The 11,140-nt window shown below is 38.3% G+C and overlaps 1 protein-coding gene across 5 annotated transcripts in view; it reads right to left on the bottom strand.

Moving 5' to 3' along the window:
• Positions 1–312: 312 nt before the first annotated feature.
• Positions 313–11,140, bottom strand: part of gpr180 (G protein-coupled receptor 180) — a 114,340-nt gene continuing 103,512 nt past the window's right edge. The window contains exons 7-8 of one of the 5 annotated variants that reach the window (XM_063048518.1): positions 5,265–5,342; positions 313–2,275 (exon numbers count right to left, since the gene is read on the bottom strand). In XM_063048518.1, the coding sequence (XP_062904588.1) occupies positions 2,117–2,275; positions 5,265–5,342 (237 nt within the window). In that variant the 3' untranslated portion in view covers positions 313–2,116. Of the gene's footprint in view, positions 2,276–4,709; positions 4,989–5,264; positions 5,343–11,140 lie in introns of those variants that run through there. The other 4 variants (XM_063048521.1, XM_063048516.1, XM_063048517.1 and 1 more) reach the window with 4 other exon arrangements.

The raw sequence follows: 11,140 nt of genomic DNA, 5'->3' as shown, positions 1-11,140 counted from the left end.
TGGGAGATCCCTCCCCTGCCTTTCCCTCCAGCCCTATTCTCTCTTTTACTCCTTAAAAGCACTGGGCAGCAGTTCAGTTGTAATCAGAACATTGCAACCTTATTGAATCTATCATGTTTTGATGCCACTGAGTAAGTTCTTTGGTTCTGTTTTCACTTTACAGTACAGAATAAATGTCATAGAAAATTATTTAGTAAAGCATCACGGCCCTTTTTTTACACCAAACTCTATTATAGGTAATTTATCTAAGTACCAGATGGCTCTATCTCAGTCTTAAATATTTGGGAAACACTGCTGTTGAGCTTTCAGTAACTATGTGTGTTGATTTTTAATTTGCTATTATTAGTAGCATCGGTCAAAAAGGTTATATATGATAATGATTACATTTAACTAGTTAATTAAACAGTCACCGATGCATAGGGTCTTTATTCATCGGTTTAAATATCAACAATGACAAATTATAACTAAAATGTATACATATTTAAGTAACATAATTACTTAAATATGTAGAACAAGACATAATTGCAGCAACTAAAACTGGCATAATCAGCTGTCTTGCATTGTAGATCTGGGCAAATTAAACTGCAACAAAAATTACATCCTTTTTTTGGAAAAAGTGGTTGAAAGGAATGCTTCTTTGTGAAAGAAATGTACCTTTATAATATTTCAGCATGCTAATAATATCAACATTCCAATGCAAATGTGTCACACTCCTTTCCTATGTACAAAACATACCGGATGCAATTGTTTATTTATTACAAAGCAAACAATCTATGAATAACTTCAAAACATAAGATGTGCCTGTACCTACATATAAACAATGAAAATGTTTTATTGTTGGACAGTTATGAATTTAATTCCACACCCAATTCTCTTCCAATTGACCATGCATATCAAAGACTGTAGGCCTGGAGGAATGAATGTACATAGAAATTATATTGCAAGAAAAGAATGACTTAAAATGACAATTGAAGACTGGAAACTGTTGTCCACATCAAGTGAAAAAATTTTAACTATAAACATTTAAAAAAAATAGTCAGTGGGAAAATGGATCTACTGACTGTTAGAGATCATCATCCATCCTCAGCATACAGCCAAATTAGAAATCTCAACTGTGTCTAATCTGCGCAATTATTTAAACATCACAATGATATCAATGTTCAGTGTATCCAAGGTGAAAATTGAACTTGTGCCCATGTTCACACATCAGGTGCCAACGTGCAAATCTACATCCATGATTATGAGTCTTCAATCACACTATGAGAGTACTGGTAGTGTTTTATGATTTTTAATTCTGGAGAATCTGATATTGTAAGCATATCGAGGCACTTTAAATGGAAAATAATTCTTTCACTTCCATTATTAATTATCAATTTCACTGTCAGAATTATAATGTTTCCAACATTCTGTAATGTTGTTTAATTCTTTATCATGAAATATCCTGGAGGTAATGAATCTGATTAACCTACCTATACAACAGGCAAGTTAGGTCATTTGTCAACAAGGTCACAAGAGGGAGGATTTCAACAAACAAATTATTCCTGTTACAAAAATATGAAAATACTCCGCACCTAATGAGCACATGATCATGTAGCACCATAGAAATAATTCACTATCCTCTTGTGAGTAAAAGTTGTGCAATTGCTTCTAGGGGAGATCAAAATGATAAAAAAAGATTATATTTTATAGAAACATGCCTGCGAACCTCAACAACAAAAGTACTTAATTTGATAATATTTAGTTTTCCCACTGACTAAGGTGGTAACATTTATAGTATAAATACATTGACATCGATAATACAACAGAATAAAAATATAATATTGTAAATTGCATTTCACTAATCTTGGTACAGAAACAAATTTTGAAATAAACACAGTCATACTCTTTTCCATGACGATTCTATTTACAGCATACATGGTGGCAGATTATGCTCTGAAAAATTGTGTCCATAATCCTAAATTCATTAATTCAAGTGCATTTAATGTGGACTAGCCTTTGTAAATGACTTAATCTTGATTGGTTTGGTACATAATAATTTGCATTAAAATGTTACCCAAAACCACAGCTTTGCTATTCGAATTCAATAGTGAATCTTTCTTTAGCCACATCTTCATCACTAAGACTTGTAATGATATCTATGCCCAGATGACATCGTGAGTGGCAATGTAACTGAAGAAAGTGATGAAACTTCCCAGAAAAGACTCCGAGAAAGGAAGAGTCTATACAAGATGACCATGGAGACTGACTGACAGAGAATGACAGCAATGACAATAATCTGGGAAGAAACAACAATTATTTTTCTTAAGACTGGTCCTGTGGAAACAGATTTTAAGATATATCTTTGCTAAATCAACATTAACACATTTTAGGAAATCATAAAATTGCTGTTGCTGCAAAACTTAAATAATAAACAGAAAATGCTGGAAACACCCAGCAGATCAGGCAGCAACTATGGAAAAAGAAACATTTTAGTTTATAAGTGCTTTCTCAATTAGAACTTAGTGTTCTAGAATACATTTTTTAAACTTTTAAAATGCATGGAAATATTTGTGCAGACTTAGTAATTACTAATTTGCCAGTTCTCTTGAAGTTTGGTCACAGATCTGAGATAATTTTAGCACCTCCAGTTAACTTCCAGTTAAACCATCCTGCTTACACTGCCCTTTGACACAATATTTCAGTGCAGTCAAACTGTACTGCAAAGAAACAGGCCTTTTGGGCCACTACATCCATGCTGACCTTTGTGCCCATCTATAATATTCCCATTTACTGGTATCAGGATTGTATCCATAAACACTGTAAGACCATAAGACCATCAGGTACAGCAGCAGAATTAGGCCATTTGGCCCATCAAGACTGCTCTATCATTTCATCATGGCTGACCCATTTTCCCTCCAATCTCCTGCCTTTTCCCCATATTCCTTCATGCCCTGACTAATCAAGAATCTATCAGCCTCTGCCCTAAATATACCTAATGACTTGGCCTCCACAGCTGCTTGTGGCATAAATTCCATAGATTCATCACTCTCTGACTCAAGAAATTTCTCATCTCAATTCTAAATGGAAATCCCTCTATCCTGAGGCTGAGGCCTAGAAACATCCATAAGAAACATCCATGGTATTGAGGCCTTTTTCAACATTTGATAGATTTCAATGAGATCCCCCTCATTCTTCTGAATTCCAGTGAGTACAGGCCCAGAGCCATCAAACACTCCTCATATGATAAGCCTTTCAATCCTGGGATCATTTTCCTGAACCTTCTTTGACCCCTCTTCAATGTGAGCACATCCTTTCTTAGGTAAGGGACCCAAATCCTCTCACAATAATCCAAGTGAGGCTGCACCACAGCTTTGTAAAGCCTCAACATTACATCCTTGCTCTTACAGTCTAGTTCTCTCAAAATGAATGCAAACATTGCATTTGCCTTCCTCACCACTAACACAACCTGCAAATTAAACTTTAGGGAATTCTGCACAAGGACTCCCACGTCCCTTTGCAAGTCAGTGATTTTTGAATTTCCTCTCCATTTAGGAAATAGGCTACGCTTTTATTTCTTCTACCTAAGTGCATGACCATACACTTCCCAACACTGTATTCTATCTGGCACTTCTTTGCCCATTCTTCTCACCTAAGTCTTTCTGTAGCCTCTCTGCTTCCTCAACACTACCTGCTCCTCCACATATCTTTCTATCGAACATAAAATTGGCCACTGTGCCATCAATTCCATCATCCAAATCACTGACATATAATGTAAAAAGCAGTCCTAACACACACCCCAAGTGGAACACCATTAGTCATCGGCAGCCAACCAGAAAGGGCTCCCTTTATTCCCACTCTTTGACTCCTGCCAATCAGCAACTGCTTTATCTATGCTAATATCTTTCCTACACCTTGGGCTTTTAACTTGTTAAGCAACGTCTTGTGTAGCACCTTGTCAAAGGCCTTCTGGAAATCAAAGTACACAACATCTACCGATTCTCCTTTGTCTATCCTGCTTGTTATGTCTTTAAAGAACTCCAATAGATTCGTCAGGCAAGATTTTCCCTTAAGGAAACTATGCTGACTTCAGTCTATTTAATCATGTGCCTCCAAGTACCCGAAACTTCATCCTTAACAATTGACTCCAACATCTTCCCAAACACTGAGGTCAGATTAACCGAGCTACTATTTCCTTTCTTCTGCCTCTCTCCCTTCTTGACGAGTGAGTGACTTTTGCAGTGTTCCAGTCCTCCTTGAAAGGTTGTTAGTAATGCCTCCATAATCTCTTCAGCCACTTATTTCAGAACCCTGAGATGTAGATCATCTATTTCTGATTTAAATATCTGTCCAAATGCCTCTTAAATGTAGCAAGCATATCTGTATGTTGAATATATAACTACACCATTGCATATTATTGATTGATTCTAATTCCTGAGCAATATGATTGGAACTTCCTATAGATCAAGATTATGCAGCAGTGCACCAGTTGGTGAACAGATACTAAAAATTCAACAGGAAATTGTGCATCCTCCTCAATATTTGTCACGTGAGTAGATGCATAATTGTATAGCTACTCTCTGAAGTTCCAAAAGTAGGCCTTTGTTCATGGCCTGAGGTGCATCAGTTTTGGTGCTCAAATTGCTCTTTCACACAACCACTGTTAATTCAAATGTTGTCGAGCAGCACTGTAACTCTTCTTCAGAACCAGGGGAAATGCGGAGGTGTCAGTTTTCAAATCACAGCTGGTGGGAGGAGTGCAGTTTAAAAAATAAAGATTATGAAGATTGGTTAAGAGAGGACAGGTAATAAGGAGCATGAATACTGATTATTAGCACGGTTGCTTAAAGAAACTGGGTGATAAATGTACACAAGCATGATAATGGTAAACTATGGGAAAGAAATTCACCTGAAAGTGGGAAGTTCAACATTCATTCCAACAGGTTGCAAAGTGCCTAGATTCATGATGTTCTTCCAGTTGACTTTGGGCCTCACTATGGCAGTGGAAGAAGCTGCAGAAAGACAGGCTGGAATATGTGTGGCATTGAGAACTAAAGAGGTATGTAATATAGGAAGCTCAGAATTACCCCTGTGGATCAAATGCAAGTGCGTTATTTGATTTCTCCAGTCCAGAGAAGGCCATTTTGTGTGAACACTAACTACAGCGGACTAAATTTGAAGTTGCAAATTTACTCGATAAATAACAGAGAATTTGTAATTAAAACTCATGGAAGATTTTCTCTGGAAAAAGTTACGTTCTCTCAGGAATGCAGATTTGAAGTACATACCTTCTTTCTTTGGTACTCGGCAAACACTGCTGATACAGCTACGAAGACTGGATGGCAGAGCAACCAAAGAATGCAGCCCTAACGTATTAAAAAGAAAGAGATCCTTGTGCCGATTGTCAATCCATGAAAAACCCTTTAACAATATGCTTTTAAAAAGGATCAAGAATTTATTAGATCTTTCTTCATTTCCACTTTATTTCCATTTTACAAGAAAAAATTACCAGTTCTGATTTCAACCAACCCGAGTTGTAATATTAAGTACTGAAAAACCATATTGATTCATTTTTGTAGGTATCTGAATTTGTTAACAACTAATTTGGGGTAGGTGGGGACTGGGCTAGATTTGTTTTATAATTTCCCTGTTTACTCCATCAGAATATTTTTATCATGTTTCCAATTAAACTACCTAAATAATTGATAGCAACACACACAAAATGCTGGAGGAACTCAGCAAGTCAGGCAGCATCTATGGAAATGAATAAACAGTTGACATTTTGGGCTGAGACCCTTCATCAAGAATAAATGATTTTAGGTTCGACCTCTTTAAATAAACCGGTAGCATTTGGGGGTGTTGGTTACTGATTTTGATTCAATCTTTGTAGCATCAAGTTGCCCTTTAATGCTATACTAAAGAGATTCTCTGATTTGGGCTGCACCACGTTTGCTGCCTTCTGCTCTCCTTAGTTTGTTTATTCATTTGTGGGATGCAGGAAATGCCTACCTCAAATGACCTGGAAAAAAAGAAATAGAGTCTGGAGTAGACCAGTCACCTCTTCAGCCTGCTCCACCATTCAATGGGATCACTTTACTTCAGTGTACAATTCTGCATCTTCTCAAACACTTAATACTTGAGTGTTTATCAGTCTCTAGGAAGTGGTGGTCAGCTATTTTACCACCACATCTCCCTATTAATTTTGCAACAGGGTGCATGGCAGACAGGCATAGTTATATAAACTGTAGGTATACTAGAGCAGGGGTCCCCAACCTTTTTTGCACCGCGGACCGGTTTAATATTGACAATATCCTTGCGGACCAGCCGATCTGGGTGGTGTTCAAGTAGGGTTAAACTCACCTCAACGTGTCTTTTACAGTTACCAACTTCCTCACTACCAAATAAGGGACAAAAGTAGCAATCAAATCCCGGGACACTTTACCCCAGGAAAGACTACCATGACCATGAAGCCTTGTGCGGGCACCTGTGTGCACATGCGTGACGTGCACATGCGTGTACGTGCCGATTCTTTCCCCCCACAAATCGGTTTTGCCTTCATCTTCCCGACTGTACTGTACATACATTATTTCTACTTTATATAGGCTGTGTATTTATCATAGCATTCCTGCTTTTACTATATGTTAGTGTTATTTTCGGTTTTATGTGTTATTTGGTATGATTTGGTAGGTTTTTTCCGGGTCTGGGAACGCTCAAAAATTTTTCCCATATAAATTAATGGTAATTGCTTCTTCGCTTCACATCATTTCAGCATGAAAGGTTTCATAGGAGTGCTCTACCTTAGCGGGGGAGATACGGGACAAACCAATTTAGCCCAATATACGGGATGTCCCGGCAAATACGGGACAGTAGGCAACCCTATGTTCAAGTTCAACAGTGCGTGACAGGGAATGAGGAAGGTGAAGCTGACTCATATCGTTTCCTCACGGCCCGGTAGCACATGCTTTGCGGCCCGGTACCGGTCCGCGGCCCAGTGGTTGGGGACCACTGTACTAGAGCTGTTGGGGAAAGTTTAAACTAATTTGGCAGGGGGATGTGAACCAGAGTGATGGCGCTGAGGATGAGGCAGTTGGTATACAAGTAGATTCAGTGTGTAATGAGACTGTGAGGAAGGACAGTCAGATGATAGGGCAAAATTGCAGTCAGTGGGATAAGTTAAAATGTATCTGGGGCCAAAATCGAGAAAGGTAATGAAAACAGATCTGATGATGCTATTTCTGAATCCACGCAGTATATAAATATAGATAATCTTGAGGTGCAATTAGAGATTGGCAGTTATGATGTAGTGGGAATTTCTGAATCGTGGCTGAAAGAAGATCATAGTTGGGAGCTTAACATCCAATGATACACATTGTATCAAAAGGACAGGCAGGTAGGCAGAGGGGTAGGGTGGCTCTGTTGGTAAAAAATGAAATCAAATCCTTTAAAAGAGGTGACATAGGATTAGAAGATGTAAAATCGCTAAGGAACTGCAGGAGTAAAAAGACCTTGATGGTAGTTATATATAGACCTCCAAATGTTAACCAGGATATAGAAACATAGAATATGGGCCAGGCATGTAAAAAGGCCAATCAGGGAGGATTTCAATATGCAGATAAATTGGGATCCAGCACCAAATGGATTTTTCCAAGGCAGAGAATTTATAGAAGGTCTACGAGATGGCTTTTTAGAGCAGCTTGTGGTTGAGTCCACAAGGGGAATGACAATTCTAGACTGGGTGTTATGTAATGAATCAATTAGGGAGCTTAAGGTAAAGGGACCTTTAAGGAGACAGTGATCATAATATGATAATTTACCTGGCAGTTTGGGAGAGAGAAGATAAAAAAGGATGTATCAGTGTTACAGTGGAGTAAAAGGAATTACAAAGGGATGAAAGTGGAGCTGGCCAAAGTTGATTGGAAGGGGACACAAGCAGGGATCACAGCAGAACAGCTGGAGTTTCTGGAAACAATTTAGGAGGCTCAGGAAAGATACATGGCAAAGATGAATAAGTATTCTAAAGGGAGGATGAGACAACTGTGGCAAGAAGGGAAGTCTAAGACAACATAAAAGCGAAAGAGAGGACATTTAATATTGTAAAAATTGTTGGGAAGGTACAGGATTGCAAAGTTTTGAAAAATCAACAGAAGGCAAATAAAAGAATCATAAAAAGAGAGAAGATGAAATATGAAAGCAAGCTAGCCAATAATAAGAGGATGCACAACGTTTTTTTTCAGATATCTAAAGAGTAAAAGGTAGATGAGAATGGATATTGTCCACTGGAATAATTACACTAGAGAGGTAGTAATGGGAGACAAAGAAAAGGAGGATGAATAAGTATTTTCCATCAGCCTTCACCATGGCAGATATTAGCAGAATGTCAGAAATGCAAGAATGTCAGGAGGCAGAGGTGAGTGCAGTAGCTATTATTAAGGAGAAAGGGCTTAGGAAGCTGAAAGGTCTGCAGATAGATAAGTAACCTAGAACAGATGGACTACAACCCAGAGTTCTGAAAGAGGCAGCTACAGAGATTATGGAGGCATTAGTAAATATCTTTCAAGAATCACCAGATTTTGGAATGGTTTTTAGAGAACTGGGAAATTACAAATGTCATCCACTGTTTAAGAAGGGAGTGAGGCAGAAGATAGGAAATTATAGGCCAGTTAGCCTGACTACAGTGGTTGGAAAGACAAGCAGGATAGACAAAGGACAGTCAGTGGATATTCAAGCAACACACAAAAAAATGCTGGTGAACGCAGCAGGCCAGGCAGCATCTCTAGGAAGAGGTACAGTCGACATTTCGGGCCAAGAGTCCTGACAAAGGGTCTCAGCCCGACTGTACCTCTTCCTAAAGATGCTGCCTAGTCTGCTGCGTTCATCAGCAACTTTTATGTGTGTTGCTTGAAATTCCAGCATCTGCAGATTTCCTCGTGTCAGTGGATGTTGTTTATTTGGATTTTCAGAAGGCCTTTGACAAGATGCTGTACATGAGGCTGCTTAACAAGAGTTCATGGTACTACAGGAAGTATAATAGTATTCATTTTGAAGATTGGCTGATTGTCAGGAGGCACAGAGTTGGAATAAAAGGGGCCTTTTCTGGTTGGCTGCTGCTAACTAGTGGTGTTCCACAGGGTTGGTATTGGGACTGCCACTTTTCGTGTTATATGTCAGTGATTTGGATGAAGGAATTGATGGCTTTATGGGCAAGTTTGCGGATGATGGTAGAGTGGCAGGTCACGTTGAGGAAGCAGGGTGTCTGCAGAGGGACTTGGATAGATTGAGAGAATGGGTGAAGAATGACATAAAATGTACCTTTGAAACTTTTGAAGTGGACGTTGGAATTTATTTATTGAGATACAGCAAGGAATAGGCCCTTTGAGCCACGCCGTCCAGCGATTCTCCAATTTAATCCTAGCCTAATCATGGGGCAATTTACAATGACCAATTAATCTACCGCCCAGTATGTCTTTGCACTGTGAGAGGAAACCAGAGTACTCAGAAGAAATCCATAGTCACAGACAGAACGTACATACTCCTTACAGACAGACCTCGGTCTCCTGTACTGTAAAGTCTTGTGGTGGCCGCTATGCTAAACCATGCTGCCCCATATACAGAGTAGGGAAGTGCACGGTCATGCTCTTTGGTAGAAGGAATAAAAGCATGGACTATTTTGTAAATGGGGAGTAATTTCAAAAATCAGAGGTGCAGAAGGAGTCCTTGGCAAGATTCCCTAAATATTAACTTGCAAGCTGAGTCAAAGGAAAGGAAATGCAATGTTAGCATTAATTTTGAGAGAGAAATCGAGATGACAAAAGCAAGGATGTCACAATGAAGTGTTAAAAGATATTTGTCAGACTGTTCTTGGAATATTGTGAGCAGTTTTGGGCCTCTTATCTCAGAAAAGATGTGCTGACATTGGAGAGGGTCCAGACGAGGTTCATGAGAATGATCCCAGGAATGAAAGGGTTAGCATATGAGGAGTATCTGATAACTTTGGGGCTGTACTTGATGGAGTTTAGAATAATAATAGATCTCATTAGAAACTATCATAGATAAATTGGCTGTGGATAGTATGCTTCCTATAGTGTCGGACACTAGAACCATAGGGCACAGTCTTAGAATAGTGGGACATCCATTTAGAATAGAGATGAGGAAAAAATATTTAGCCAGAGGGTAGTGAATCTGTGGATTTCATTGCCTCAGATGGCTGTACAGGCCAAGTCATATTTAAGGTGAAGATTGATAGGTTCCTGGTTAATCAGGCTGTCAAAGATACAAGAGGAGACAGGAGAATGGATTTGAGAGAGATAATAAATCAGCCATGATGGAATGGCAAAGCAGACTCAATGGGTATATACACATACATACATACATATATATATATATATACATACATACACATATATGTGTGCATGTGTGTGTATATTTTATATAGACACACACATATTTTTATATTATATATATACACACACACACGCACACATACGCATACTTGTCATGATTTTGCCCTGTTGTGTTGTCCTACTGGGAGATCAGTATATCAGTATCTAAATCCAGATATAATTATGAAAAGAAGAATTAATTGTTGGCAGTCAACAAGACAATGTCATCTTAAAAGTTATGTCAGAAATACAACATTGCTTTAAAGTATTAATAAAGTATGCTCTTTATGAATGAGTTACCCAAAATCAATCACATCTTTTTATCATGATTAGACTGTAACTGTAGTTACCCAGCAACAAGACTCAACTGGAATGACAATGGAGGAAAATATTTTACAGAATTTTTAAGGAAGAAGCAGAGATTTTGACCCAACTCTCTTGTTCTCATCATGTACAACTGCATACTTCACAAAATTATTTGAATCTTTGGTCTCCTCTAAGCACATCAAATCAAACATTTTGCACTTCATGTTTAGAGAAGCATTACTGAGGCAAGTTGGGGCAAGAGAATTTGTTTAACTTTGGCAAACCTTGATCTCAATTAAATGTTAAACTTGCTCTAAAAGTATGAAAATTTATGGAACATGTTTTAATGCTGGATGTAAAATTATAAGAGTTATATTGCTACTTGATCTATTCAGTCAGTTCTGAAAACAAAGTACAGATGGCTATAAAGTGCTTCCTGCATCTTTTTTAGCACGTTACTAGCCAAATATTCCCTGTAC

The sequence above is a fragment of the Mobula hypostoma genome, chromosome 5 (assembly GCF_963921235.1).
Source record: "Mobula hypostoma chromosome 5, sMobHyp1.1, whole genome shotgun sequence".
In the NCBI taxonomy this organism is placed as follows: Eukaryota; Metazoa; Chordata; class Chondrichthyes; order Myliobatiformes; family Myliobatidae; genus Mobula; species Mobula hypostoma.
The sequence above is the reverse complement of the archived record's forward strand: the minus strand, read 5'-3'. Positions and strand labels throughout refer to the sequence as shown.